The sequence below is a fragment of the Crinia signifera genome, chromosome 11 (genome assembly GCF_055691185.1).
Source record: "Crinia signifera chromosome 11, ASM5569118v1, whole genome shotgun sequence".
Taxonomy (NCBI): Eukaryota; Metazoa; Chordata; class Amphibia; order Anura; family Myobatrachidae; genus Crinia; species Crinia signifera.
Genome location: NC_139227.1, coordinates 40179760 through 40203933, shown reverse-complemented (window position 1 = coordinate 40203933; position 24174 = coordinate 40179760). Strand labels below are relative to the sequence as shown.

The 24174-nt window shown below is 47.0% G+C and overlaps 2 protein-coding genes across 5 annotated transcripts in view; one reads left to right on the top strand and one right to left on the bottom strand.

Moving 5' to 3' along the window:
- Positions 1–12622, bottom strand: part of ITFG1 (integrin alpha FG-GAP repeat containing 1) — a 159760-nt gene extending 147138 nt beyond the window's left edge. The window contains exons 1-4 of the mRNA XM_083164991.1: positions 12121–12622; positions 7471–7546; positions 7097–7248; positions 1397–1454 (exon numbers count right to left, since the gene is read on the bottom strand). Coding sequence (XP_083021117.1) covers positions 1397–1454; positions 7097–7248; positions 7471–7546; positions 12121–12295 — 461 coding nt within the window. The 5' untranslated portion in view covers positions 12296–12622. The remainder of the gene's footprint in view (positions 1–1396; positions 1455–7096; positions 7249–7470; positions 7547–12120) is intronic.
- LOC146045878 (phosphorylase b kinase regulatory subunit beta-like) overlaps positions 12025–24174 on the top strand; it is a 210242-nt gene continuing 198092 nt past the window's right edge. For 2 of the 4 annotated variants that reach the window (XM_083164987.1, XM_083164990.1), the window contains exons 1-2: positions 12239–12467; positions 14351–14504. In XM_083164987.1, coding sequence (XP_083021113.1) covers positions 14435–14504 — 70 coding nt within the window. In that variant the 5' untranslated portion in view covers positions 12239–12467; positions 14351–14434. Of the gene's footprint in view, positions 12468–14331; positions 14505–24174 lie in introns of all 4 variants that reach the window. The other 2 variants (XM_083164988.1, XM_083164989.1) reach the window with 2 other exon arrangements.

Genomic DNA, 24174 nt, shown 5'->3' with positions numbered 1-24174 from the left:
TAGGAAAAAAAAAATGCGCATGTCGACCTTTTGGCTAGGACACCCTATTGCCTTCCTATCTAGACACTAAGGGCCTTATTCTAGTTCACTCTGACAAAATCCTTCTTAGATGGACAAAACCATGTGCACTGCAGGTGGGGCAGATGTTACTTGTGCAGAGAGGATTCGATTTGGGTGGGGTTTTACTTCAAAGTGAGATCTATATTGCAGTGTAAAAATAAAGCAGCCAATATTTACCTGCACAGAAACAAAATGACTCATCCAAATCTAATTCTCTCTGCACATTTTACATCTGCCCCCCTGCAGTGCACATGGTTTTGTCCATCTAAGAAGGATTTTGTCAGAAAGAGTGAACTAGAATAAGGCCCTAAATCCATCAAGCGGAACCAGTATCTGCGAGGACACTTAGGGCCCAGGTAGGGACCACAACGTGATATATACATTTTATATAATCAATATATAAATTTGTTACAATATGATCCATTATCAAAACAAAACAGTATCACCTTAAAAAAAGGTTTCCAACCTTGTGCCCAATGTCACCAAGCATTTTTATAATTCTTATATTAGTGGAGACCACTACTGAGAGGTTACAGTAAGGATATGATAGATTGTAAGCTTGCAAGCAGGGCCCTCCTACCTCTATATCGGTCTGTTACTAATTTGTTTTATCACTGTTGTTTCAATTGTAAAGAGCAATGGAACATGCTGCGCTATATAATAAACTGTAAATAAATAAAATATGAAAGGTGATGCGAGACCCCCAAAATGTATCAAGCTCATGTGATACGACTTAGCTCATCTCTCCATAAACAAGAAGATTATGGGGGTTATTCTGGTTCACTCGGAAAGGCACAATCACTCTCTAACTGACAAAATCATATGCAGTGCAGGTGGGGCTGATGTAACATGTGCAGAGAGAGTTAGATTTGGGTATTTTATTGTTTCTGTGCAAGGTAAATACTGGCTGCTTTATTTTTACACTGCAATATAGATATCAGTTTGAAGTACAAACCCCACCCAAATCTAACTCTCTCTGCACATGTTACATCAGCCCCACTTGCAGTGCATATGGGTTTGTCCATTAGAGAGTGATTGTGCCTTTCCAAGTGACTCAGAATAACCCCCTATATGTAAAAGAACAACAGTAAAAGCAGCTTAGATTTTTTTTTTTTACCAGAAATAAACCTTTTGTTATCTACGAGTAAAAAAAAAAAAAAAAAAAGTTTAGAATTTCCTTTTAATAGCGCGCCCCCTCCAAGGTGCGGTATACAGTATTCCTAGTGTGATGACAGAGTTTATGACAGTAACTGTCTGGAATACAGTAGCTGACAGTTAGAATCAATGTGATATAGGAGACATTATTACAGATCCCGGGAGATGAGATGTTACTTACTCCAGGATAAGTGGCTCATCTGAATAGGTTCTGTTTAGCTGAAGTTTCTGATTAAGATCTAGAAGAAAAGTGAAATAATATAAAGGTGTAGAAGAGTTGTCATAGCAACCAACCTGCATTAACTTCAGCATCAGGCAATACACGCATCTATAGGCAAATCAGTGTGACAATTAGGTAGGGCTCCCATGTGCCCTTGTTTTCCCTCCCAAAACACTTTGTTATTATATTTTGGTCTAATTAGACGTAAGAGGGGGCACTTACGGACGGAGCACAAATGCCGTCACAAGGTCATCACAGATTATTACACTAATAAGGGAGTCCTGCTGGGATATTTAGTTCAACAGCAGATGGAGTGCAGTAGGTTCTTCATCCCTGCCCTGGACAAAGAAATTCCAAAACATCACTTGCACTAAAATCTAACAAACGTTTATGGGCAGAACTGTGATAATCTGGTTATCCTTCCTCACAAATACGGTGTTCTAACCAATCAGCACCCGTCAGGTGTTGGAAAAATGGCAGTTAGGGGCTGGGTGGCTGGAGGACCATTTATCATTTGTAACAAGTTATTACAAGAAAATCACTCATTGTTAAATCTGCCCCATAATAACAAAAAACTCATGTCAACCTTTTGACTGTCGACCTTCCCAGTAGTAGTAGTAGTAGGCCGTTTATTTATAAGGCGCCGCAAAGTGTCCACAGCGCCGTACACAGCAAACAAAAAAACAAATGACAAGGTAACGTACAGGGTGTGTTGAAAAATACAGCATAAATAGGGGTATAGCTGGTAGAACTAAAATCAGCATCAGTTCAGAAGTAGGTGTCAAAATTGTCGAGGAGACTGAAGATGAAGTAGAGGAAGGGAAGAACAGGACATGAGCACAGGTGAGGTAAAGAGGTAGGGTGAGTACGTGAGGAAGGAGGGCCCTGCTCATAAGAGTTAACATACTAAAAATAGGTGGGTGGACGAACGAAAAACAATAGGATAAGTAGGAACGGAGGGGAACGGAGGCAGGATAGGAGGATCAAAAGAGGTTAGGAGGAGGCATAGGCTAGTCGAAAAAAGTTGGTTTTGAGGGAGCGCTTGAAGGAGGTAAGGGAATCAGAAAGCCTGATGGGTGGCGGGAGGTTGTTCCAGTGCAGGGGGGCAGCGCGAGAGAAGTCTTGGACACGGGAGTGGGAGGAGGTGATTAGGTGAGAGGTCAGTCGGCGGTCAGCGATGGAGCGAAGAGGACGGGAGGGAGTGTGGATAGAGATCAGTGAAGAGAGGTAAGGAGCGGTGGAGGAGGAGAGAACCTTGTATGTGGTGGTGAGGAGTTTAAAGAGAACTCGGAAAGGAATGGGGAGCCAGTGAAGAGATAGACAGAGGGGGGAGGCGGAGGTAGAGCTGCGGGAGAGGAAGATGAGCCTAGCAGCAGCGTTAAGAATGGTTTGGAGAGGTGCGAGGCGGGTGAGAGGTAGCCCAGAGAGAAGGATGTTGCAGTAGTCATGGCAGGAGATGACAAGAGAGTGAATGAGAATTTTGGTCGCGTCAGTGGAGAGGAATGGTCTGATGCGTGAGATGTTGCGTAGGTGAAAGCGGCAAGACTGTGAGAGAGCATGAATGTGGGGAGTGAAAGAGAGGGAGGAGTCAATGATGACACCGAGGCAGCGCGTTTGGTCGGTGGAGGTGATCTCGGTTTCACCAATGCTGATGGAGATAGTGGGAGAAGAGGGGATGGAAGATTAGAAGTTCAGTTTTAGCCATGTTTAGTTTCAGGAAGCGTTGGGTCATCCAGGCTGAGATGGCCGTGAGGCATTCGGAGACCTTGGACAGGAGTGATGGGGATAAGTCGGGGGAGGAGAGATAGATTAGGGTATCATCAGCATAAAGGTGGTAATGAAAACCATAGGAGCTGATGAGGGTGCCCAGAGAGGTGGTGTAGAGGGAGAAGAGGAGAGGGCCAAGGACTGACCCTTGGGGAACACCGACTGGCTGCGGGGTAGTAGGAGAGGAGGAGCTCGGAGTGGAGACGGAGAAGGAGCGATCGGAGAGGTATGAGGTGAACCAGGAGAAGACCGTGCCAGTGATGCCAAAGGAGCGGAGGGTGTTGAGCAGGAGAGGGTGGTCAACAGTGTCAAAGGCAGCCGACAGATCAAGCTGGATGAGGATAGAGAAGAGGCCTTTGGATTTAGCCGATAGTAGATCGTTAGTGACTTTGGTCAGGGCAGTTTCAGTGGAATGTAAAGGGCGGAACCCGGATTGGAGGGGGTCTAGAATGGAGTTAGCAGTAAGGTGGCTTAGGAGACGATTATAGGTGGCAGGAACGGAGGCAGGATAAGAGGATCCCTCCTCCTAACCTCTTTTGATCCTCTTATCCTGCCTCCGTTCCCCTCCGTTCCTACTTATCCTATTGTTTTTCGTTCGTCCACCCACCTATTTTTTAGTATGTTAACTCTTATGAGTAGGGCCCTCCTTCCTCACGTACTCACCCTACCTCTTTACCTCACCTGTGCTCCTGTCCTGTTCTTCCCTTCCTCTACTTCATCTTTAGTCTCCTTGACAATTTTTACACCTACTTCTGAACTGATGCTGATTTTAGTTCTACCAGCTATACCCCCATTTATACTGTATTTTTCAACACACCCTGTACGTTACCTCGTCATTTTTTTTGTTTGCTATGTACGGCGCTGCGGACACTTTGCGGCGCCCTATAAATAAACGTACTACTACTACTACTAGGTCAGACGTTCTAAGAGCTTGGAGGCAAAAGGGAGGAGGGAGATGGGCCTGTAGTTGGATGGAGTGTTGGGGTCCAGATTTGTTTTTTTCCCATTGTCAAACTAATACTGGTGTCGACCCTTCAACTCAGTCGACCTTAGCCATGTCAACCTTCAGTGGTCGACCCATCGCATGTCGACCTAAATAGGGTTAACCTAGTGACCGTGTCCCCGACTGCGAATTACACACTAAGGCAAGGAAAGCCAATGTCCTGTCTGTACTGGGTTCCACTTTGCTATAAACGCTGATAGTGGCAGGGAACAGAGCGGCACCAGATGTGCGCCGACTGTCAGGGGACCAGCTGGCACTTGGAAAATACACACCACGTATGAGCCATAACTAACTTGTGACAGTCCACCAAGGATTGCGTATTCCATGAGGTGTACAAGCCACCAACACACAATAATGATCCTCGTGCCACATCGATGCCAATGGTGGTGGTTAGGGAATGTATCGGTTGAACTGCTGTGGGCAGCGCTGTGGAACGTGGTTAGAACTGCGCTCACGAGTTTGGGTTTCAGCATTCTTTACTGTCTCTGTGTGGGTGTCTGCAGGGTACGCAAAAGCATACAGGTATGGAGTAAGCAAGATCCAAAGGTGAAGGATGGATATTCTGTGCTCAGCGCTGCATAAGGGATGATGACGCTAATAAAATACTAGACACAATATGGCAGCCCCCGCTGTGCGTTGGCGACAAGTGCAATGTGTAAGACGGCACTTTAACTACTTCATTATCATAAGTGACACTGGTAAAATGCCAAGGCTGATACTGGACATCACTTCAGCAAAAAAACACATTCATTTGATGAATGTTATTAAGAAGCACATAAAAAAATATCCCAAAATAAACACAACATTTTCCATAAAAGCCATTAGTTTCCCTCCTGGAAGAAAGTTATTATTAATTGCACCCCATTTGCAGCACCCGCGGCGCTCTTTTAAGCTGCCCCCGTCAGTGCGTTTCCATTTCTTTTCTGATAAATCCAGAAAGTAAAACCTGCCCAGCTTCCACGGGCGCGGAGCCCAACAGCCGCCGTCGTGCTGATAATGGGGTGAGAGGATGAAATAAGCTGGCAGCCTGCCTGCAATGCACTCCAGCCCCAGGCATTGTAAGTGTAATTGTGCCCCCAATAGATTATACGCTTCAACAACAACAGGCACGTGGGCCCGGAGACTGCCCCGATGCAGAGGGAGCCGCGCTTCACGCAGGCATGTTCGAATCGCTTTTGTTTAAAGGAAAACCACAGCAACAGAACAGTATGAAATACATAAACAATTGTTCTCATAGCTCATAAAGGGGCTAATTCAGGTTGGTTTGCTAAATCAAACTCCTTCTTGAATAGAAAAAACCTCCCTGCACTGCAGATGGAGCAGATGTAACATGTGCAGAGAGAGTTAGATTTGGGTGAGGTGTGTGCAAACTGAAATATAAATTGCAGTGTAAAGCAGCCAGTATTTACTCTGCACAGAAACAATGTATCTAAATCTAACTCTCTCTGCACATTACATCTGCCCCACCTGCAGTGCAGGTGTCCATTAAAGCAGTTTACTTTTGCAAACCAGCCAGAATCACCCCCAAAATCAGGATGTTCATCGCACCATTCATACCCTCCACTGATACTTACTCATATTGCAGTCTCTCTTCTGTCCTTTGTACTACCCCTATCTTACAGAGCCTCGGTCCTGTGATATTGCCAGGTCAATCTGGGTCCCCGCTTGGAGTGCAAGGGTCAACCCATAGTGTGTGTCCTGGGAATTAGACCCTGGTTGTCACTGGGGTGTAACCTGTGACCGACCCATATACGCTGCAGTGTGAAAGGTGTGGTTATGTTTAAAAACTGCTTATTGGCTAAAGCAGATGCCTGGTAACTAACGGGTGGGAGGAGCCAGCAGCAGTGTTCTACATCCAATATCGGACCTGGTATTTCAGTGTGAATGGGGTGTTAGCCACATATTTATATAATTAGGGAAAGGTGTTTGTTTCTTTTCTTTGGGACATGATTCCCTGCATGTTTTCCTGCTTTGTGTCTATAGTGTATGAGGTACAGTACTTGCGCATTTACCCTTACTTTACTGTACTAGGTTTTCTAGCACCTTTTAAACCCCTTTTAAACCCTCTACTGTGTGTTGTTCTAGCACAGTATGGTCTGTATTTTAACATGAATATACAGACAAGACTGTGCTAGAATAGCCTCAGCAGAGAGCGATATTACAGACAGGGAAGAGCAAAGACTGGTGTTGGTAGGTGAAGGGTACAAGAATGAACACAAAAGTATTTACTGTTAGTGTATTGGCACAGCTAAGTCACCAAGTCTGTGGTGTGGTAGATGGGGCTGTTTTGCGCAATATGAGGACACATCTTTATGTATTTGGCAATGGTCCTAAGAGTGTTCTAGGTAAACTGCATTAAAGTAATCTACATGTGAATACCCTCTTCTAAGGTTGGATAATATCCTGCGAACTTGCCAACACCTTACAGGAACTACACACAGGAGGCTTATTCAGATGTGGTTGAAGTTGCTATGAATGCCCATGTCTTGGAAGCAGTAGCGATAGCGCTGTATAGTAATGCTCTGTGTAAAATACATCTCCTGCTCCAGTAGTGGTTCAAGATGCACCCCAAGATGCAGCTATAAACCACGACCCATGGGGGCACATAACCCGCCCATGACAAAGGGCAGGAAATCTCTGTACAACCACGAAGGTCCCTGGCCTCTTCCCTTCCCCAAAACAGCTTCCTGTGTTGCAGGGCCCATTCAGGCACATGCAGAAGGGGTCCTGCACATGCGCATAGTACAGATCATAGGTACTTTGTGACACATAGAAACTCCAAATAGAAAACCAATAAGTAATTGGTGTGACCCTGCTGTAAAACACAGACAGAAAACATCCATATAGCATGACCCATCTGTGAAACAGTTCTAGAAAGCAGCGTAACTTACTGAGGGTTTGGTTTTGGCCCCAGTAGATAACAGCAGACAAGGGAGATCCATTACCGACTTGACCCTTCGGGATGGTCGTCAGCAGTACATCCATCTGCGAATCGCCATTGTAATCACCGGGCACCACGCTGGTGATGACCAGCCCCTCGCTCCTGAAAGAGAGGATGCAAATCAGCAAGATCTGCAGGCGCAGCTAGGCACACGGACACACATTGCCATGCCCACTGTTCTGGGCATGCAGCGAGAGACACCATGCAAGATGCGCCATGCACACAGACATACTGTAGCGCCGTTTTTGCATCAGCCCCCAATGCGAACACATTGAAAATGCACTTTCCTGCACAGAAGAGACAGCCGCAATCTCACATACTTACTCTAATGATAGTTTGACTTTTGGGTTAAAATACGGCGTGGATTTCAGGTCTGCCAAAAAGATCCTTAATTCATTACCTGAAAGGACAAAATAGAGCTAAATGAAAAGTGTTCTGCCGTAATTCAGCTTTATGAGACAGGTTTACGAAACTGGGTCGTTCCTCACATCACAAACTCTGGCACTCTGGGATATTGGTGCAATTTTGCTGCTAAAAGCATTTTCTTTACTACCAGATTTTTTAAATCTTATCTGCAATCCACAGGCAGAGGGGGCAGCCATGTTATGGGTGGGACTAATAGTCAGCCTATGAATACCCTGGGAAATAGTGACATCATTACGGATAATTAGCAGGTTGTATATCATCATGAATTTTGGTTTAGCTGACAATATACTCACTTCCACATCAGGTTATGATTTTAGCTAATTTTATTAATCAATAGTTTGACACTAGTTTCAGTCTCTGCTTTTCAGTCAATGATTACTATATACAGTCGTTTATGGACGGCCTTTATATACACACACAACCGATTGTTTTGTGGAATACATTATACCCAATGCAGAAAGCATGGATCATCACTATTATATTGGTCAATGAGCTTATAATAACTCATCCTGCATGACGGAAAAGCACAGAATTCAAAGCAGAGCATGGTGCTGCAGCCAGCGAGGTCAGCAATGGGCTGCTGATAGCCAGGGAGGTCAGCAACAAAACTACAGAAACAAAGATAAAGGGCCTTATTCTGGTTCACTCTCAGAGGCAAATTCTTTCGCTAATGGACAAAACCAGGGCTATTTTTGTGCAGGCTCCAGCAGGAACTGTGGCCCCTATTCTAGTTCACTCTTTCTGACAAAATATTCCTCAGATGGACAAACCCATGTGCACTGCAGGTGAGGCAGGTGTTACTTGTGCAGAGATAATTAGATTTGGGTGGGGTTTTACACCTGCCACACCTGCAGTGCACATGGGTTTGTCCATCTGAGGAATATTTTGTCAGAAAGAGTGAACTAGTATAAGGGCCACAGTTCCTGCTGGAGCCTGCACAAAAATAGCCCTGGACAAAACCATGTGCACTGCAGGTGGGGCAGATGTAAAATGTGCATAGAGAATTAGATTTGGGTGAGTTATTTTGTTTCTGTGCAGGAAAAATACTGACTGCTTTATTTCTACACTGCGATATAGATCTCCCTTTGATGTAAAACCCCACCCAAATATAATTCTCTCTGCACATGTTACATCTGCCCCACCTGTAGTGCACATGGTTTTGTCCATTTGAGAAGGAGTTTGCCTCTGAGAGTGAACCAGAATAAGGCCCAAAGTGCTCAATGTGAATTATACATATAGTATCGCAGGGACCAGCATGTACGATCTAGCGTTCTAGCACCCGGCACCTATCACAAACCCTGCAATTCCTTTTTCTGTCCGAGGTGTCGCTTTGGTGCATTTAACTTAATCTGCTCTGTATCTCAATGCTGATGTACAGACCAGAATGTGCTAGAAGCACTAACACCAAAACAGAAAGCAACACCCCAGGAAGGCATGATGGTCTGTGACAGGTGCCGGTTTCTAGAATGAACACTAGGCATCTTTATTTTGCAGGCAGGTAGTATTATTGTGACCAGTACCAGCAGCAATGGGAGGAGGTGATCTTATTGTGACTGGTACCAGCAGCGATGGGAGGGGGTGGTATTACTGGGACTGGTATCAGCAGCGATGGGAGGGGGTGGTATTACTGTGACTGATACCAGCAGTGATGGGAGGGGTCTTATTGTGACTAGTACCAGCAGTGATGGGAGGGGGTGGTATTATCGTGACTGGTAACAGCAGCGATGGGAGGAGGTGGTATTACCGTGACTGGTAACAGCAGCGATGGGAGGAGGTGGTATTACCATGACTGGTAACAGCAGCGATGGGAGGAGGTGGTATTACTGTGACTGGTACCAGCAGCGATGGGAGGAGGTGGTATTACCGTGACTGGTATCAGCAGCGATGGGAGGGGGTGGTATTACCGTGACTGGTAACAGCAGCGATGGGAGGAGGTGGTATTACTGTGACTGATATCAGCAGCGATGGGAGGGGGTGGTATTACTGTGACTGATACCAGCAGTGATGGGAGGGGTCTTATTGTGACTAGTACCAGCAGTGATGGGAGGGGGTGGTATTACCGTGACTGGTAACAGCAGCGATGGGAGGAGGTGGTATTACTGTGACTGATATCAGCAGCGATGGGAGGGGGTGGTATTACTGTGACTGATACCAGCAGTGATGGGAGGGGTCTTATTGTGACTAGTACCAGCAGTGATGGGAGGGGGTGGTATTACCGTGACTGGTAACAGCAGCGATGGGAGGAGGTGGTATTACCGTGACTGGTAACAGCAGCAATGGGAGGAGGTGGTATTACTGTGACTGGTACCAGCAGCGATGGTAGGAGGTGGTATTACCGTGACTGGTATCAGCAACGATGGGAGGGGGTGGTATTACTGTGACTGATACCAGCAGTGATGGGAGGGGTCTTATTGTGACTAGTACCAGCAGTGATGGGAGGGGGTGGTATTACCGTGACTGGTAACAGCAGCGATGGGAGGAGGTGGTATTACCGTGACTGGTAACAGCAGCAATGGGAGGAGGTGGTATTACTGTGACTGGTACCAGCAGCGATGGGAGGAGGTGGTATCACTGACTGGTACCAGCAGCGATGGGAGGAGGTGGTATCACTGACTGGTACCAGCAGCGATGGGAGGAGGTGGTATCACTGACTGGTACCAGCAGCGATGGGATGCCAGTTACTAGTAACCACCTATACACACAATGGAACAATGTGGACGTTAGTGATCATAGTCAGCACAATAAAAACCTAATTGCACAAATTTAAATGTTTCTCTCTCAAGCAAAGCAAGAGCCTGCGTAAAAGAGCGCACAAGAACTGGAGAAAGTGACAGAAGCAAAGGAGACATCAGCAACCATCTTTGGTCGCTGATGAAAAGGAGAAACTGAGCAATATATTGCTCAGCCATATATTGCTAGCAATATATGGCTGAGCTATATATCTCCCCCGTGTGTACGGGGCTTTACAATCTAAGGTTCTTCAACAAATATTAATTACCTGGTGACGGAGCTACAGTACTCAGCCCTGTAAGTAAACAAGCCACCTGCACGCCCCGTAAGGGGGAAGCAGGAGACACGCAGCATGAAAGGTGGACAGTGAAGAACAGAGCGCAGATGCATTTTTTCTATATTTAATGGCATTTAACGCTCCCTCAAGTCAGACCTGGACAAATCCCAGGATTTTGGGAGCCATGTGTATGGGCAAAGAAAGCTGGTCTTTCCTGACTCCTGGGTCTGACTGGCCCCTGTCATCCAGGTTGTATTGCTCACCACTGCTGGGAGTGCAGCCTTCTCAATACAGTACAGGATAGTGTGCCGGTCACCACTGATGTGGCAGGAGAACCTGTGCACCTGCAACATATCCAAGTATCACATCTTAGTAATGGACATAGGACCTTACTCTGGTTGATTCGCAAGACTGCGAATCAACCGGAGGCCAGCTGACATCCGGTGAGGACACCCAGCATTTTAATAGGAAGGCCCATGAAACGCTGGGCGTGACTATCCGCTGCCTCCCCAGTCTGTTCGCCGAGGCCGCATGCACCCAGCATATACACATGCGTGTGGTCTTTGCGAACAAACCAGAATAACCCCCATAATGTATCATAGGCAATTACCTATGCTTATCAGCAGCCCATACAGATGCATTGGAAAGAGCCTTTGCAAATGAAAGACTACACAATGTAGCAATGAACATTTAATGCGTTCTAAACCCAACCCTCCAATAAGCATTAATTTACTGAAAGGTAAACCAAGGATTGGGAATATTTGGCACTCCAGCTGTTGTTGAACTATGCTTCCCCCAGCATGTCCTGCAAAAGTTTTAGCATGGCCATACACCAAAACTGTAGCAGGGCATGCTGGGATGTGTAGTTCAACAACAGCTGGTGGACCAAAGGATCTGTCACCCCTTCAAGCCTGGCCCTGTCATCCCCTCTCGCCCGGTCACCCCATCTACCCCCCAGGTATGGCCCCGTCAACCCTCCTCAGGACTGGCCCGTCACCCCTTCTCCCCTCCAGGCCTGGCCCTGTCACGCCCTTCTCCCCTCCAGGCCTGGCCCTGTCACCCCCTTCTCCCCTCCAGGCCTGGCCCTGTCACCCCCTTCTCCCCTCCAGGCCTGGCCCTGTCACCCCCTTCTCCCCTCCAGGCCTGGCCCTGTCACCCCCTTCTCCCCTCCAGGCCTGGCCCTGTCACCCCCTTCTCCCCTCCAGGCCTGGCCCTGTCACCCCCTTCTCCCCTCCAGGCCTGGCCCTGTCACCCCCTTCTCCCCTCCAGGCCTGGCCCTGTCACCCCCTCTCCAGGCCTAGCCCTGTCACCCCTTCAGGCCTGGCCCTGTGACCCCTTCTCCTGTCACCCCTTCTCCCCTCCAGGCCTGGCCCTATCACCCCCTTCTCCCCTCCAGGCCTGGCCCTGTCACCCCTTCAGGCCTGGCCCTGTCACCCCTTCTCCCCTCCAGGCCTGGCCCTGTCACCCCTTCTCCCCTCCAGGCCAAGCCTGACAACCCCTTTTCTTCCCACTCCTGTCACCCCCTCTCCCCAGACGCTCACCCCCTCGGACGATAAAGAGATCGGTCTGTTTATCCGCATTGAAGTCACCGAATGCGGCCACCCGCCCCCGTGCCTCGGCGCCCAGCACGTCCTTGGTGACATTGCGCAGGGTGGCTCGGAGCGGGGACACGAAGAACAGCAGCGCTGCCAGCAGCCGCACCGACATCACCCTCATCCCGGGATCGTACGGCGGTACTTCCGGGTATGTGACGTCACGCGGCAACAGCTACGGAGGCCGGGAGGGAGCGGACAGGCCAGTGACAGCAGTTCAACTTCAGGCATGGCGCAGGTTCTGGCGGACGTTAGCTGGAAGGTGCTGGAGCGAAGAGCCCGGTCCAAGCGCTCAGGTGAGTGGTGCAGGGGGGTCTCTATTACTGGGGGGTGTGCTGGTCAATGGTCTCTGTTAATGGAGGGTGCCCTGAGCAGGCAGGGATCTCTACCACTGGGAGTTGTGCTGTGCAGAGGTTTCTGTTATTGGGGAGGGGGTTGCTGGGCAGGGGTCTCTGCTACTGGGGGGTGTGCTGGACAGGGGACTCTATAATTGGGGAGTGGGTGCTGGGCAAGGATCTCTACTACTAGGGGTTGTGCTGGGCAGGGGTCTCTACTTCTAGGGGGGTGCTGGGCAGGGGTCTCTGTTATTGGGGGGTGTTGGGCATAGCTCACAACCTCCAGGGGGCCCAACATGAAGGGGAGGGACATGTGTCAAATAGTGCTCAGTGCTGGGGTCCTATCACCTCCTCTTCCCTGGGCCTGGCCCTCTCCTCTATGTCCCCAGCCTGGGGGTCTTAGAGTGCACTGTTCAGGGTGGGCATTGTAGCAGAAGCCAGACTGCGACAGGCATGGTCGACTGACCGAAGTTTAGGTGGGCACATATAGTGAACAAAAGTTGAATGGGCACCATATCATGAGCCGTGAGGTGTGGGATTTCTATGACATCTGTAATTGTCTCAGTCATTGTCACAATTTCACTGAAAGTATGCAGCAGAGAAATGTTTATTGTCATTTTACTGCTTTGAGTTTTTATTGTATTTAATTAAAAATAAAAAAAAGTAGCTTTTTTTTTACTGTGAAATATACTAAAGCTGCTAACAGTGCAGTTTTATACACTCAGATCAGTGAGTAAATGTTAACAATTTTTCTCGGTGAGTTTGAGAAAAGGTAAAACAAATAAACTAAGTGTGATTACCTGCAAAGTATGTTTAATATTAATTAATATTACTTTAAATTATTTGGACATTAGGAAGTGAATCCACCAAGCTTGTAGCCTATAGGCTCATACGGAAACAATGACATCACAGTTGCATGAAATAGTGACATTTGATGCTGATATATTCATAGGCTAAATTCCCATCAGCTTCAAAATGGTCTGCCTGGATTGTGTTTAAGCTATTGGCTGGTCCCCTGTTGCTTAAATGGGTGGTATGCCTACAGTTGAGTGTCACCATTTTATATATGTCTTAGAGCCAGTTACACCAACAAGATAAAACCCTTTTTAGAGTAGACCTTGCCAAATAAAACTCTGCATTAGTTAAACAATATTTTATGCAAACATAATTGTTTAAAAAAACCACTTGCACGTGTGTTGTAATTTTTATATTGTATTCAAATTGGTGCAAAACGTTTCACTCAGTTGAATTGTTTTGCAGATGCCCGTCAATTGTTTTGACAATCGCTTAGACTACTTGTTGAACCCAAATGCGCTGGCATCCTAAAGCTGCTAAACCCATGCTGGGCGTCCTACATTTGGCCGGTCAAATGCAGAACTTTTTGCAGATTTCTGTTTGTACTTGCACCCATTGACGAATAATAAAAAAAAATGTAATCCCAAGGAATTCACTTACGTGCTGCATACATTTCACCAGTTACATTTCTATGCCATTTTATCACCTTGCATTAAAGAAATATGAATAAAGCAGTAAAATGCTTGAATTCCACGTTAAGCATACCACCCTTGAATTTACAATCAAATTTAACCCATTGACTGCCGTGATTACGGTCCGTCTGCACGATAAATAAACAGTAACATTTTCCAGATAAAAAAACGTTTTATTTTGTTGGTGAATAACGGTTTTAGTTTGCAGCTTGTTATTAGTGACTAATATTCCATAGGCTTTGGTTAGATGCATTCTATGTGTGCATTGTGTTCTGTTTGATGTGTTAATAATGTAATTGTCATGTTTTCTCTCTCCTTCTTTCTGTCTCGATTCTGAGCTGACATTCCCTAACACAGCTCTAACCCCTTAATTTCACTGTGATTGCCCCTAACACTACTAACTGTTTGCTGAATTGGTTGAGACGTCCCCGATTGGTTCGAATGCAGTCGAGTAAAATGGCCCAGATGGTCGTCAAGGATACGCCTCTGTCGCCCACCTTCTCGCGGTTAGGTAAGTGCAGAGGACACCCAAGTAATTGCATTCTTGCCATATGCATGTAACACAATTTTGCATGTAATGCAATGTATATCCATGTGCTGATTGTATTGCTAGTGTTCCGTCAGAATGTTTTTTGGGATTTTTTTAATGCTAACTTTTAAGATTTTGGTGTATATTTATTACAACTAATAAAACAAGTGGAGATTGTCCCTAAGAAATCGATAAGATTCGTTATATCATTTTCTAGAATGCAATAGAGAAATAAGAGGTAAATTCTGATTGGGTGCTGTGAGTTTTAGTGCCACTCTTTGTGTATAGAAGATTTAGTAAATCACCCCTTTTAGTAAAACTACAGACAGAAATGTACCAGGCAACTAGGATTGTGTCCTTTAAAGTTCCAAATGTTTATTTTATGTTACAATAAATATTTATTGTTATTATTATTATTATAATGGGCGGGATTCACTAATAACCCCCCGCTGCACATCGCCTGCATTCGCCTTGTTAATAATCGCATATGCATTAACATTATTAACGCCAAGGCGAAGGCTGGCAATGTGCAGCGGGTCCCCCCTCCCTGCCTGCACCCTTACCCGCTGTGTGGGTGCTCCTTTCCTCCTCCCTGCACTCAGAAGCTGTGCAGGGAGGAGGAGATCACTGGCGACACAGGTGAGGGGGGTGCGGCGCTGATCGGCGCGGGGCGGCGGGGGATGCGAAGGGAATCCCATAAGCTTCCATGGGGTTACGCCATCTAGACATGGCGTAACCCCCCGCAGCGAAGCCCCGGCGGTGGGGCTTTGCTGCATATGAAAATGCGGTAAAAACCCCGAAAACGGGGTTTTTACGCATTTTCACTTTGGTGAATCTCGCCCTATGTGTTTATTTGACACCACTAATGCTACTTTCCCACTGCAGACCCGTTTTAAGTACTGGTATTTTTAAACTGTATTTAAAACGGTATTAGCATTCCCACTGCAGCAGATTACCGTTTTAAATACCGTTTAAGTACCATTCCCATTGCAGCTAAAACGTTTTTAATCCCCTTGTACCTGTCCTGCCCCCCCTTACCTGCCAGCTGGTACCCTCGCTCCCCCCTCCCTGGTACCCCCCTGCCCTGGTACCTTGCGCCCCCGTACCCCCCTCCCCCCTGCCCTGGTACCTTGCTCCCCCGTACCCCCCTCCCCCCCTGCCCTGGTACCTTTCTCCCCCGTACCCCCTCCCCCCCTGCCCTAGTACCTTGCTCCCCCGTACCCCCTCCCCCCCTGCCCTGGTACCTTGCTCCCCGTACCCCCCTGCCCTGGTACCTTGCTCCCCCTGTACCCCCCTCCCCTCCTGCCCTGGTACCTTGCTCCGGGGCAGTGCAGTAGGCAGCGAGTCGGTAGGTCCCCCACTGATGCAGACAGCAGGGGCACTGGGGATCCAGGCAGGTCCATGCTCCGGAGGAGGAAGGTCCCTGCCATGAATGGGAAATAGTGGAGCCGCTCATTTAATATGCGCATATTTAATTAGCGGCTCCGCTATTTCCAATTTGCGGCAGGGACACCCTTCCTCTGCTTCCTCCTCCCACACTACTTCCCCATCCTCCAGGACAGGTACCAGGGGAGGGGGAAGTAGTGTGGGATGTTAAATACCGTTTAAGAGGCATTCCCACTGCCTCAAAAACGGTATTTTACCGTGTAGGACTCTGCTTTGGAAACGGGTTGAAATACCGGTTAACTTTAACCGGTATTTCAACTCTGGCGCTTTCCCACTGCAGCCTTAAACGGTAAATTGCGCTGAAAAATCTGCAATTTACCGTTTTAGACCTGCAGTGGGAAAGGGGCATAAGGGTTCTGCAGTGTAAACACATAAGCAGAACAAGAAAACATAAACTTCCAGTACAAGACCATGTAGGACAAATACACAGTATATAAACATTGCTCTATGGCTAGGTGCCTTTTGTAGGGAGTATAGCGTAGAAGATAGTCTAAGTGGGATATGGTCGCTAGGTCAACACTATGAACGTCGACATACATTTGGGCGACCACTGAAGGTTGACATGGATAAGGTTGACACAAGCAGTAGGGCGACAATGGGAAGGTTGACAGTCAGGCGGTATTTCATACCCTACCACTCACTAGGGCAGGGAGGGAGAATATAATAGTGTGCCGATTGCTGCATACGAGGGGACGCGGTACACAGATACGATGTCCATGACAACTTATATCGGCCTTTGGGAACAAAAAACGTGAAAAAACTCATGTTGTCCTTCGACCTTTAGTGGTTGACCTAATGTATGTCGACATTCATAGTGTTGGCCCTATGACCCATACCTATCTAAGTAACAGAAGGAACAGCACATGAGGGGAGAGGGCCCTGCTCGTTGGGAATGACATTCTAAAGAAAAAGGGCAGATAGGGAAGGGGTGACACAGATGGTGTTGACAGTGAGCATTGAACAGAGGGTTAGGATGACACTTGGCCGGGTTTGATGAAGAAGTCGGTCTTGGTAACCCTTTGAAAATTTGTGGAGCATCTGAGAGGGAGAGAGTTCCAAGGGTAGTGAACAGCACATGCAAAATCTTGGGGGCAGTAATCAGTAGGCAGGACAGTCGGTGTACATTTGTGGAGCGAAGAGGGCAGGTGAGAATGTAAAGGGAGACCAAAATCAGATGTATATGTGAGTGGAAGAAACTTCAATCGGATTCCGTAGGAGTGGGGGAGCTATTGAAGGACTTTTTAAAGAGGGAAGGCTGCCGTCTTACTAGCACATTTGAAGCCACCTCGTTCTGTTGTAACAACTGTTACTTCTGACATTTGGGGAGATGTATCAAAAAAATGACAGGTAATAGCTGATTGGTAATAACTTTATCTCTTGCCAAGACTCGACACATCTCCCCCATGCTAAGACGAGACAAGGGAAGAATCTCCGTCCATAAGCAGGGCTGCTGCTGTATTCAGTGGTGGTTTTCTTTGTGCACCAAATGCTTGTAGTGTAGGCAGTTATTGCCGGCACATCGATAGCAGCGGGTGTCCCCGGGGGTGTGGCATGATCACATGGCTCACTTGTGCTGCGTGGCGTACTGAGGCAAGATGTCGGAGGACACATCTGTGATCTTGAATTTTAAACTGTCCTTTTTTTTTCATGTTTTCTCTGGAAAATCTTCCACCCGTTAAACCCCCTGTAATATATATAAATTGTGTTGCCATCATTTCATGTATAATAATATTTTAAAGCCAGGGCAGCCTGATCATCTAGGTCTATGCGGAGAGACCTGCGGACAGGTATGTGACATTTAAGGACATTGCTTAGGGCTAGGAAAACTGGGGGCAGTTTAGCAGGAGGCAAAGGGCTAAACGTGACTTTCCTGTGCACTTCTGGTCATTAGGTCGACATGCCTTAGGCTTAGGTCGAGTGCTGAAATAGGTCAACATGGGTTAAGTCAGAAGGACAACGCAAGCATCAGCTCAACAGTTTTTCACTTTTTTTTTTTTAGTCGAGTACAGGTGGTATTTCATGCCCTACCATCTACGGCATGGTGGGATAATAAAATAGTGTGCCCAAAGCATGGGCAGTGCGGCCAGCCCTGCGAGGGGACTCTGTACCCTCAGACAGTGCCCATGTTGACCGTGTCGACATTTGAGCCAATGAGCCAAAAAACGTTGAAAACTTATGTCGACCTTCCCATTGTCGACATAATGCTTGTGTCGACAGTCTGTGCCTGTAGACCTTACCCATATTGACCTGTTTCAGGTGTTGCTCTAAGGCCTATCGACCTTCAGTGATCGACCCAAAGCATGTCAACCCATACCCCTCATTGTGGCCTTCATGTGGTCTTGGATAACAGCACCCCGCCCCAGGGCAGGACAGTCTGCCTTACCCCATGCCATTGCTGAGGTCTCCTGTCTGTACTGTATGTGACACTGCTGCCTCATCAGAGCTGAAAGATCACTGTCCTAAATATAGTCTGTTGTTGCAGTTTGATGTTACACTAACCTTCCACAGCGGGGCTGGCTGTGACCCTCTGACATGGTGTTATGGGGGCAGTGCTATTCTGGGTGCTTCACGCCCCTAACCTGAGCATTCCACGGCTGCCGCCTGTTGCTTCTACGTGTAAGGTGTAGAAAGAGCACATCGCTCCGTCCCAGGGTACCAGAGCTTTCCGCAGATGTATGAAGCCGCGGAAAGTGATAAACAAGCAGCCAATCAGTTTCCCTCTGTCATTTTTCAAACCCAGCCTTTAACATGGTCGTTAGGAGCTGATTGGCTGGCTGTTTATCACTCTCTCTCACTCACTCTCACTCTTTTTATCACTTTTTAAAGCTTAATACATCTGGCCCTCAGTGACTGTGACTAGAAAAACATTGTCCTTACGTTTTGGTTATGGATGAGCGTATCGTCTAATTGGCCTAGGTAATATAGACAATATTGATACTATAGATCAGTCCTGACAACCTGCGGCACTCCAGCTGTGAAACTACACATCCCAGCATGCTTTGCTACAGTTTTAGCATTCCCTAATAGCAAAACGGTGGTAAGGCATGATGGGACGTGTAGTTTCACAACAGCTGGAGGGCCATAGTTTGGCCATATCTACCATAGAAAAATAATGGCTAAAAATCGAACTGGTTGCTACTGACAACAGCACCTCTTATACATTTTTGAAAGCTTTAGTAAATCTACCCCTATAGACTTTAGTGTTCATCCTAGCACCCTGTACCTGTCACAACACATTCAGTTCCACTTTCCTGTCTGGGGTGTAGCTTTCTGTTTCTAGCACATTTTGATCTGTATCTCAGCACTGAAATACAGACCAGAGTGTGCTATAAGCACCAGAGCAAAGAGCATCACCCCAGAGAGGAAAGATTAGTGACGGGTGCAGGGTGCTAGAATGAACTCTGCGACTTTATGCCCTTCTGCCATCTGACCTCTCATGTCTGTAAGACAGGCATGTTGAAACTATGGCTCTCCAGATGTTGGGAAACTACAATTCCCATCATGCCTTGCCACAGTTTTGCTATTAGGGAAAGCAAAAACTATGGCAAGGCATGCTGGGATGTGTAGTTTCACAACAGCTGGAGGGCCACAGTTTGGACATGCCAGCTGTAAGAACAGATGAATGCTTCCAGTGATTGCGCGGTGTTACCATCTGTCCATTTCTGATAAGTCATATTTATCTATCAGCGTTCAGCTGGCCACGTGTTTGGCTCCTCAGCGAGCGCAGTTCCTGATATTGACAGGGACCCTTTTGTGACAGATACTTAAATGTAGTTTCAGGGTGTTTGTGGGTAATCTTTGTATATCTGTGTGACTGAGTAAGAAACTGTGTAATAAGGGCTCCAATGCAGCGGGTGTGGATTCTCCTCATGCTCTGTTCCGTTGTGCGGCATCCGCGGCTTTGTATGTGTAACACAAATTCCCATGCCGTTCGTAGCATCTCAGTGTTGATCGCTTATTGGCGATTTTGCAGATCAAGAAATTATAGAATGACCGCGAATGAGTATCTATGCATTGCCCATGCGCGAGGGGAAATAGAAAAAATGCATAGGGGGCCAGGTGCACTAAGCTTCAAAAGTGATGAACAGCCAGCCAATCAGATTCTTCCTGCAGACTGTGTTTAAAAAAATGTCAAGCAGGAGATGATTGGCTGTTTTTTTTATCACTCTTTTTATTTTAGGCAGGAAGTTGGCGTTTGTGGGTAATAATCGGCTATTTTCTTGGGGTGCTTAAAAAAAAGGCAGGTGTGCCAGGCGGGAGGGGGGGGGGCTTCGGGTTGGCATGGATAGTGGGGCAACGCTGTGCTTGCAATGCTCTGGGGTGGTTTGGATACTGGGGGGGTTAGTATGGGGTGGTATGGATAATGGGGGGGGGGGGGGTACCTGGTACCTGTCGCACAGTTGTGGTGTCAGACTTATTTAGATTTGCACAGACTGGAAAATGAAGTGTGGTTTGTGAATTGCGCATGGTTTAATGAGTTACATTTTGGGGTGATTCAGGTTAGTTTGCAAAAGCAAACTCCTTTAATGAACAAAGCCATGCAGCAATGCAGGTGGGGCAGATGTAACAGGTGCAGAGAGAGCTAGATTTGAGTGAGGAGTGTTCAAACTGAAACCTAAATGGCAGTGTAAGAATAAAGCAGCCAATAGTTACTCTGCACAGAAACAAAATAACTCCTCCATATCTAATTCTCTCTCTGCACATGTTACATCTGCCCCATCTGCAGTGCAGCATGGTGTTGTCCATTAAAATAATCACCCCCATTGTTATATCTTATTAAGAGACTACAATCTTAAAATAGATAAAATACAAAAGCGAATTACTTATTTTAGTATTTTTTTCATGGAGTTCGGTAGATTAGTCTGTACATCATTAACAGAATCCAATATTTTAATTTCCCAGAGCAAAGCAGTCATTTGGCTTGCCCTCCGCCCCCCTCCCTCCTGCATGCACGTATGGTTATCACATCCAGCACCCAGGGCATTTCCCCCCCTTTAGTTGCGGTCCTGCAGAATCTTAAACCTTTTGGCTTATATAACACGGCTTTAATATTTCAGTTGGGCTGATAACCGATAACAGCAGCCCATCTGGGTAAATGTCAGACGGGTCAATAGGAGAGTTGTATCAAAGCTTTCAAAGAAGAAGCTTCTTGCTAACCTATGTAATAAAAGGCTACCTCTGCTCCTCACCTCCGTGGGAGGAATTAAAGAGTTTTGCACTTCGTGGCCAATAGATGGTATCCTACTGTTGGGATATTCCATCATTTTGATGGGCTGGTAACTAGTCATTGATAAATATGACAGGTTGCTATGGGCAACTCCCCACTTTCCCTTATTACAAGGTTGACGTCTCCCAATGTCCACAGTGATAACAGCTGTTGTGTAAACCACACCTAGTGTTGTGAATAACAGCAAGAGTCATGTTGGGGGGGCGGGGGTTGTTTAATCTTTATTGGGGTGTTGTGGGGTGTGATCTATGAATGAAACTGTGCTGGTGCAAGCCTCACGTGTATGTATTTGTGCTATCTGGGTGCTTGCAGTGCTGCTGCGTGTTTGTGTTTCGGGTGGCCCCCCTCTGTTGCTAGATATGGGAGAGGTGTGAAAGTAAATGTGGCACCTGTCCAGCCAGTTCTGTTGACAAATGATTTACTGCCACCTGCGGTCTGCCAACTCGGGAGGTGTGTTCCTCACAGTGCTGGCATTATTGTGTGAGAGGGGGGTAACTGCCCTTTTAATAGTCGTAGTGGGGGGTTATAACTTTAAATGGATTTCCACCTAAAGCTTGGCGCTCTTATTCTGTATATTAATAGCTTTTGGCTGTATATTCAGAGATGCCCCCTCTGCTAGCTCTGCAGCGATTGCAGGGGGAGCTCAACCGCTGCCATTCAGCACCCCTCCCCAATAAACCCCCCACCTTGTATAATGCTGCCAAGCTTTAATTCTGGCGCTGGCTGTAGACACTGCTGGCTGCTTCTATAATGTGCCCTGATCTCTCAAAGGCAAGTTCTTGCAAGCGCCGATAATCTGCAAATCACTGCAGCCTCAGCTGACCTGTACATAAAACTCTGTTGTGTCTCTTTAAATGGGCCACCAAGCCTACCGTAGGATGCACACTGGTTCGGTATGAAAGCACGGCTTGTATCCTACAGTACATCAGTGTATGTGTATCATGTACTCGCTGTGTACAAATCCCTCGTCTCTGAGACAGTGAAAACATTTTGCCAGCTCTGTCCTCTCCGAATAGCATCTGTAAAATGAAATACTGATTGAGGGCACAGAGGCGAGGTGAAGTCATTATTCTCGGATGTATAGCGGGTCACTGTAGGGCGTCATCCAAAATCACTCCACTGCAGATCGTGCTGCAAAATCTGCTTACTCTATGATATGAAGGGAGGTTAAAATGCACAGCTCTGGGCTCTGCTCAGGGGACTGTGATGGCTGGCACCGCGAGTTCGTAGCGATCTGCACTGTGACATAACCTGGTGCGCCCGTTACTTGTATCTAAGTCAAAGCACCGGTCGCAATGACTTGTTTTATACAGATCTCTGGATACCGGGCCACAGACCGAGCTCAGAAAACCTTTGACATCAAAATATCTGGCATTAGAGTGAGCTAGGGCTGGTGTCAGTTGTTCTACTTCTCCTGGTAGACAGTGTGGTCTGTATTTCAGCACTGATATGTAGACCACACTGTGCTAGAATCGCCACAGCACAGAGTGGCACCCCAGGCAGGGAAGAGGAACTGCAAGTGTTTCGAAAACTGTAGGGTGGTAGAATGAACACTAGGGGTGGATTAATCGATGATGGCGTCTGTTCAATTTGATAGTATCGGGAAAGGGGTCCTGAAGCTATTTAATTGTCCTCATTGCTAGGTGGGAGATCTCAGTTCTTGCCATTTTTTAGTCGTGCCACCGGGCGTTCGCTGACTTCAGTGCTTGTTCATCGCTAGTCTGACGCATTTCTGCTCGCACCTCAATAGCGATGTCTCCCAACATTTGCATATTTCAGCACAGAGACTGCGGAATGCAGCTACAAAAGCACACGCCTACATCTCGGAATCAGGCCCCAACCGATAATCGTTCAGAACTGTTGTACTTTTAATGTGAATTATATATGATTTATTCCTTACCAATAACCCGGTTGTTGGCAAATTGGCCCATTAATTGTGTCCACCCGGCCTTATAGCCTGTTGGCTCGTGGATGGTTTGCAGCCAGAGACGATGTATCGCAGTGTATACGCCGTGTCATTCATGACTTTTTTTCTCTATTGGTCTTGAGAAGCTGATTTATTAGTATGATTTACCTGCTTGCTGTGATCCAACGCCTGACAGATCATTTGTACACCTTCTATAGAACCCTGTGTGTGCGCTGTCAGTGGTTTTTATTGCGCACATCATGTCTATTAGGAACTGTCTGTATGATGGTCTGTGATGCTTTGTACATGTGCTATCATTCATACGCCTATCGGCCCAGTCCCAGCGCTGTATCTCAGCCACTGATGAATGTTGTTCATATAAAAGTCACGAATGCTCTTGGCTGAAAGCCGCTCCTTGCATCTGCCGTGATGGGAGCCATGACGGCCTTTTCCCTACATGACGGATTAAAGTTATATAATCACTGCATCATATATCTCATTTTCAGTGCATTTGTCTGTGTCTCCCCGTTCAGCAAATGGTTTCAAACTAATTTCCCGGATCGCTACAGCAAACAGAGGGTGCCTGGTCTGCAATGGGTGCAGCATGCGTAATTCCTGTCCTGGAGTTGTAACGCACTCTTCTTGCTGTCCCCATACACGCAGACAGGCCTTCTATCATGGGAGTAATGGTACATTAGATATGGTCAGCTTGTTCATAGCAAAATACACAGAGTGGCGGCAGCCATTTTGTTGGCTTCCCTCAACCAATGGCTGCTAAAATAGCCTAGAGCAGTGGTAGCCAACTCCATTCCTCGATCGCTATGAAGAGTTCACATTTTACAGACAACCTAGCTGCTGCAAAGGTGCACTCGTTACTCACTGACACATTGTAAAAGATCCCCAGGTGGAGCTAATTACTTCACTTGTGATTCTGTTAGGAGACCTCAAAAACATTAACTGTTGGTAGCTCTTGAGGACTGGAATTGGCTACCCCAGACCTAGAGTGATCACTAGCAAGGAACCGGGCCTGTATAATGCCAGGGAGCGCGGCCCATGTGCTCAGGTGATTGACA